The 6661-nt window shown below is 32.3% G+C and overlaps 1 protein-coding gene across 2 annotated transcripts; it reads right to left on the minus strand.

Annotated features, from left to right (window-relative positions):
* Positions 1–966: 966 nt before the first annotated feature.
* On the minus strand, positions 967–4675 carry LOC100790436 (G-type lectin S-receptor-like serine/threonine-protein kinase At4g27290). Of its 2 annotated transcripts, none has more exons than XM_006582149.4 (7): positions 3189–4675; positions 2974–3090; positions 2305–2453; positions 2002–2212; positions 1654–1891; positions 1422–1572; positions 967–1339 (listed from the first exon to the last, which is right to left on the minus strand). In XM_006582149.4, exons 1-7 carry the CDS (start codon positions 4486–4488, stop codon positions 1034–1036), a joined length of 2472 nt encoding a protein of 823 aa, XP_006582212.1. In that variant the 5' UTR covers positions 4489–4675; the 3' UTR covers positions 967–1033. The 2 variants fall into 2 exon arrangements, with proteins under 2 accessions (XP_006582212.1, XP_006582211.1); XM_006582148.4 differs by having other exon boundaries at positions 2974–3099; positions 3189–4671.
* Positions 4676–6661: the final 1986 nt, after the last annotated feature.

A 6661-nucleotide genomic window follows, 5' to 3' on the forward strand; every position in this document is an offset into this window, starting at 1 on the left:
GTGTCACGTCATCACGCCTAATCACTGAGACGTCATTGTCACATCATTGAAGGTGATGATGTGACAATTAGGTGTTCATGACACGGTGTGATGATGTAACATTCAGTTTGTCATCTTATTATTTAACGAAAGGTGACTAACGACAAATAATAAAATAAAACTAAAATATTTTGCAGGTACTTGATTGAAAAAAAAAATGAATTTTTAGATAGTAATATGAAAACGGTCTATATTCTAGATATGAAAAACTTAATTAAGTCTAAAGTTAAGTGAAACTTTAATTTTTGTAATCCCACCTATATTTCTAGAATCACATTGTTAGATATTTTCAAACAAGAATGGCTTTTAGGAGATGCATTACCTATTAATTTTGAACCACATTAATTTCAAAGAAGCATGTTGCAAAAGGATTATAGTACGTGATGCATTTTGTAATACATAGTTTTTATTTTGACTTCGCTTGTTTTTGCAATAAGTTTCATAACAAAATCAATTATATTTTTGGCACCAAGGTGCAAAAATAAAAGAAACATATGACTTGTTATTAATTTAATCTTGGAGAGGTTACATTAGATAAATTGCAACTTAATACTTTGTTAGAAAACAGTAAATTAACTATGGTTGAATAGAATGAGCAACTATTGACATTCAATTTTTCGCTCAGATATATGATTTCGTTAAACGAGTATAAATGTCTATGTTCAAAATCTGTCTTCCTTATTGTATTATCCTTTGGCTAATGCTTATATTTGATTACTAGGAAAATTTTGGTTGCTAAAAAATATTCAAAACAGATTATATATATATATATATATATATATATATATATGATATTTTTTTCACATCCTTGCTTATTAGCAATCATTTTACATGTCACCGAACACGTACAAGATCAAAATTAATTTGCTAAAGTATTTGTTTTAAAAATTGTTCATATTTCACCACACATAACTAAATGGCTAAAAATAGTTTAAGTGCCAAGTTCTTGAAAGTTAAAAAATTTCATGTACAATGTTTGAGTAAACTAATATTTCTATCTAGCATTTAATAGTGAGACCGTTACTTCATTGGTTGAACAAGACTCTTGTCTACCACAAGGTTGCTCGCCTTCAATTGAAATATTTTTAATTAAGAAACCAGGTACCTTAGGTTGAGATAAACTATTTTCACTGCTCAACATTACAACCACAGTTGTCATGTTTGGCCTATCTTCAGGATGGTGTTGCAGACATAAAAGACCAACTTGAATGCAACGTACAAGTTCAGATATATTACATGAGTCCACAAGACTAGCATCAATCAATTGTTCTGGAATGCCCTCTTTCCACAATCTCCATGCCTGCAACAATTCAATTATATTATTATATGTACTGTTTTTGCTGCAATTGAAAAATTAGTTTTGTTTTTCTGGTGTTACTCACATGTCCAATAAGATTGTCACTGTGCTCTTCATATGTTACTGTTCTGTTTTTCTTTCCACTTATAATTTCTAACAACAATACGCCAAAGCTAAATACATCTGATTTTATAGAGAATAATCCATCAATAGCATATTCAGGTGCCATATAACCGCTGAAAGAAACAACACATGGATTAATTTGATGTTTCATTAATCATTTTAAAACTTTGACATCGATCTATTAAGATACTTACTATGTTCCGACAATTCTGTTTGTATTCCCTTCAACTTGATCACCTCCACACATTTTAGCCAAGCCAAAATCTGAAATTTTTGGGTTCATATTATTGTCTAGTAAAATATTACTTGCCTTCAAATCTCTGTGTATGATTCTTAATCTAGAATCTTGATGAAGATACAGAAGTCCCCGAGCAATTGCACACAAGATGTTAAAGCGCGTAGGCCAATCTAAAAGTTTACTTTGAGCTGGATCTGACAATATTTTCAACAAGTTGATTAGTCATTTCTTTAATAAAAGTCTTTGAAATAAATTAAGTAAACTTTTATTACACTAATTACCAAGATTTTCAAAAAATACTTACCAAAAATAAATGAATCGAGACTTCTGTTGGGCATGTATTCATAGAGTAACATTTTTTCCTCTCCTTCGACGCAGCAACCAAGAACCTTAACAAGATTTCGATGCTGAAGTTTGGCACACAATATAACTTCATTCTTAAATTCTTTCAATCCTTGCCCAGAACTCTTAGAAAGCCTTTTGACTGCAATCTCGTGTCCGTCTAACATTGTACCCTATATTATTATATTCAGGAAAATTTAACAGATATTGAAAATCATGAATTTTCTTTAGCCTTATTATATTAATATGAAGGTTGAAAGTTTACCTTATATACCGGCCCAAAGCCACCTTCACCAAGCTTGTTATCAATTGAGAAGTTATTGGTGGCATTAATTATTGTAGCAAGATCAAAGAAAGGAAGCTCCAGATTTTCTTGCCCACCATCATCTTTCTCCTCTGTCCATGTTCCATTTTCTTAAAAAAAAAAAAAAGAAATCAGAACATTGAATACAATGTCCACCACATGTAAAGCTAATACACTTAGCAGTTTTAAGTAAAAACTCCGAGCAAAAGTTGGGTGGTAGAGAAGTTGGTAGTTTTATTAAACTATCAAATCGCAAAAAAGTATTGAATTTATGGACATGAAACTTAATTTCTGTTCAAAATAAACCAAAAAAAAAAGAAAAAGAAACGCATGAAACTTAATTTCTATTCAAAATAAACCTAAAAAAAATTGTTTTCCTCTATCTTATGGTTGATAACAGATAATGTGAAGTGTGATGACTACAGTTATTGGAGTTCAGGGGAGGGTTTTTACTCTACTAAACAAGGAATGAATGCCCGAAAGGCCTTAAACAACATTTGTTGAAATTCTGTAATTGAACAGAGCATTACTGCATGAGTGTTCTACTTTTTAGACATCCCAGTTGTTCAATTAAACTAACTTGAGAATATTTGTGAAATTATAAAAAGGCTTTCAGGCTAAGAAATTTACCTTTATACTTTGTTTTGGTCATGTAAATGTAGGAAAATGCCAATAACATCAGAAGGACTAAAGAAACTGTGATTGCGACCACCAAGACTACCTTTTTTAGATGCTTATGTTTAGCATCTGCATTCACTTTTTGACAAAGAAACAAAGCTCTTGTTATTCTCAAATAAAAGCAATGGAACTATAATTGTATTAATTAAAGAAAGTTAGAAGAATACCATTGTCTTTACCCGTGCCTGAAATGGCCATTCGAACATATAGATCTTGCCCACTTTCAGAAATTCTCAAATCAACAAGATCACCAAACCAAATGGAGCAACCACTACCTCCACCACCGGTGTCCATGTTTGCAAAAGCCGTGCAGGAACAATTTTTCAAGCATTTGGCCTTGCAATCTTCAAGTGTCATACTTCTATTGATCCAAGAATGTGTAGTATCTGGCATTTTCATCCCAGCAATTAGACGAAAACCATCTTTGTTTTTTACTCCACAACTCCATGGTTCACTACGCACACACCCTTTTGTCCAATCCATTTGATTCCAATCTTGGGGTGATTTTGGCTTAAATCCCTCCAAGCATTGGCACACAGGGGAGGCATTAATCATGCAATTCCCATACGCTCCACAAACATTATAAACATCACAACTGTCTTGTGGTAGAGATTGGTACACACTCCAAGTTCTAGTGTGAGGAATCCATGTAATGCGTTGGCGAAGAAAAAGAGTTTGGTTCAAAACAATTATCGAAATCACAGAACTATTCTTGAGGGTGTACCTCACGTACACTTCATCTTCATTTTGGACATATTTATATTCGAAAAGTGGGTTAGGACTAAATCCAAACACTCCACTAGAAAAAATTCCATTCCAAGGGCCACTCCTATAGTATTCATTCGAGCCTTTCGATATAACCAATTCAGGATTGGTTCCAAGCTTCAACCCTGAAGTAAAATCTCCCGAAGATGGATCTTCCCAATTTTTCCAAGCTGTAAGATACCGATTGAGGCCGGTTTTAAGGTTCCACCCCAACTTCATTCCTTGTAATTGTGTATCACAAGGATAGTCAAAGCTCTGCCACACAAAATTCTCTTCATTGTCCATGTTGTCGTCCTTTTCCTCTCTTATTACCAAATTTCCGTTGTCTAAAAGTTGCACAACCGGATTCGAAACTGCTATTGTTGCATTTGTCGACCAAATAAGAGACCGATTCTTGCCGAGGAGTATGAGGTTTCCATCTTTGCTTAGAGACAACATGTTGGATTTATCTTTTGCAGGGTTGTCGCGGTTGGCAACCCAAACAACTGTTCTCATGGGGATGTTTTTGAACCATATTCCGACATAGTGGTTTGGGGAATTACCGGGAGTAAAGAAACCCAACTCAAAGGTTCCTTCCTTGGAGACCAAGGTGCTGCCATCAAGAAGTGGCTGGGACTGAGTAATGGTATCAGTTGCATAGGAAATTTGAGAGAAGAACACTAGTGGGTTTGAAAAAACTAACATAGCAAGAAATAGAGCCATTTACTTTGGAGCTATTGCTGCATACTGGTGATAGAAGTTGAATATATATTTATGGAGATTTAATGCTAGCTCTGAGTCTTGTGAGTATCTTGAAGGAGAAGAACATGTTCATGTGGGTTGCCGAATTTGACATGTTAAGCGTCGCAGCATATGCGCAATAAATAGATGTAGTTGCATGAAGTAATGGGAACTGGGAAGGATGACGTGGTTCATACTTCATATCACAAAAATTCAACACATATTTTACAATAAATGAGACACAAGAAGACAAGTGGAAAATAAGTGATAGAAAGATATAATTACTGATTACTCTTGGTCGCATATGGGTTGCCATATTTGACTAAAAAATGGGCTAGCATTCTAAAGTCTTAATTGTGTGTACTGGATTCAAACCAGTGCATGCCTCGTGGATATTGATATAAGATAATTACCATAGAGATGAGGTTGTTGGTAAAGTGATATTTACAATAAGTAGAAAGAGCAAAAACTAAATTGAACTTGAAAAATATGGTGCAAAGAAAATAGAAAAAAAAAATAGAAACATGTTATAAAAAAGATATGGGAAGGGTCCAGTAGGTTACTTATTTCATAAAACTTTAGTTTTTGGTATGACCACGCATTTATTAGTTATCAATTATCAGAGAAATTTTGGTTAGGATCAAGTAGGATTATTATAATTAATAAGATCCTTTCTTCGGTTATTTAATAAACTATCCTTTCACGATTTTGAAAAGATGAGTTAAATTGGAATAATCCTATGCTGGTTAAGTACAATTTTTTTTCAGTGTAAGGAAGCTCCCAAGAAGAATCAGCTATAAGAGAACAAGATTGTACCGGTTGGTGTGGTGTGAAATTTATTCAGAGGTTACGACGGTTTACATCAATTGATTCTCAATTAAGTGATTGATTCAAAGAAGGAATTTTATTCTTCGATCAAGTTTTTTTATCTACTCCAAAGAGCTTTACCAGCCGTTATTAATATGAGATTTCTATGCTAAACTATTTCTAAGTGAGTTTGCACTTTGTAGTAAAGAAAGGCACTGAAAATTGCGTGAAATTAAATTAATGCAATAAAAACGATGAAAGCACAAAAGGAAAACGACTACCATACCTCTGTCAGCTAACCGTTCTTTATGCCAACAGTATCGATTGGCTGGTGCAATTATAAAGATTGTACTAACTATTTTGATGAGTAAAATTATCTATATGAATTGTTTTTTCTTGAGTATGTTTGGATACATAATTTTAATTCAAAATTTATTAGAGAATTTAAATTTCTGTAATTTAGAATTCATTTGGATGATTTTTTTTTATGAAGAATTTAAATTTTTAGAATTTTAAATAACAAAAAATATGAAATTTTAATTTTTTTCTAAAATGTGAAATATTAAAATTCTTTTTTTAAAAGAATCTTTTAAAATGTTCCCGTGTTTCCTTAATATCCTCTCTCCTGCCCGAAAGTTTTTGAAATCTCTTGAGCGAGATTAGTCTCTCGCGCCTATCATCATTTTCTTCAAGAAATACAGTAACTCATGAAACATCAGGTGGACGTAACATATCATTAGCAAACCAATTATATTTTTTCTTCTCTTTGTATTCATTTTTTCACCTTCACAATTTTAATTTTATTTATCTAAAAAAAATTCAATTATTTAAAATTTTTAAATTTTAAAATTACTCATAATTTTAAATTTTTTCATCCAAACACACTATTAATCTATTTTAATTTCGGATAAAGTCACAAAATTCCTTGTTAAAGACGGTCTGTATTCAGTCTAGCATGCCTTATACACTTGTCAATTTTAGCAGTACAATATGGAATTGAGAAACAAAATATAGCGTATTAGACGTGATCGACCTTCTTTCTTAAAAATTATGGAGCCTCGCATCATATTAGACTTGAATGAGCATTAAACCGTGATCATGATCAGACTTGAATGAGCATTAAACCGTGATCTGCCTATATGCAGAGAAAATCAATATTTTAAAAAATATCTAAAAGTTTTGGAAAGTATTCTGATAATTGAGATGAATTTGACTTTGGTTTCTCCGTCCTTTATTATTATTCTTTCAAATTGTTACTATTTTTTTAGCAAACTTCAATAAATTTATTCTTTCAGTAAATCTATAACAATAGATAAAGTAAATATTACTTTTATTACTTGGTTTTGGT

Source organism: Glycine max, chromosome 6 (assembly GCF_000004515.6).
Source record: "Glycine max cultivar Williams 82 chromosome 6, Glycine_max_v4.0, whole genome shotgun sequence".
In the NCBI taxonomy this organism is placed as follows: Eukaryota; Viridiplantae; Streptophyta; class Magnoliopsida; order Fabales; family Fabaceae; genus Glycine; species Glycine max.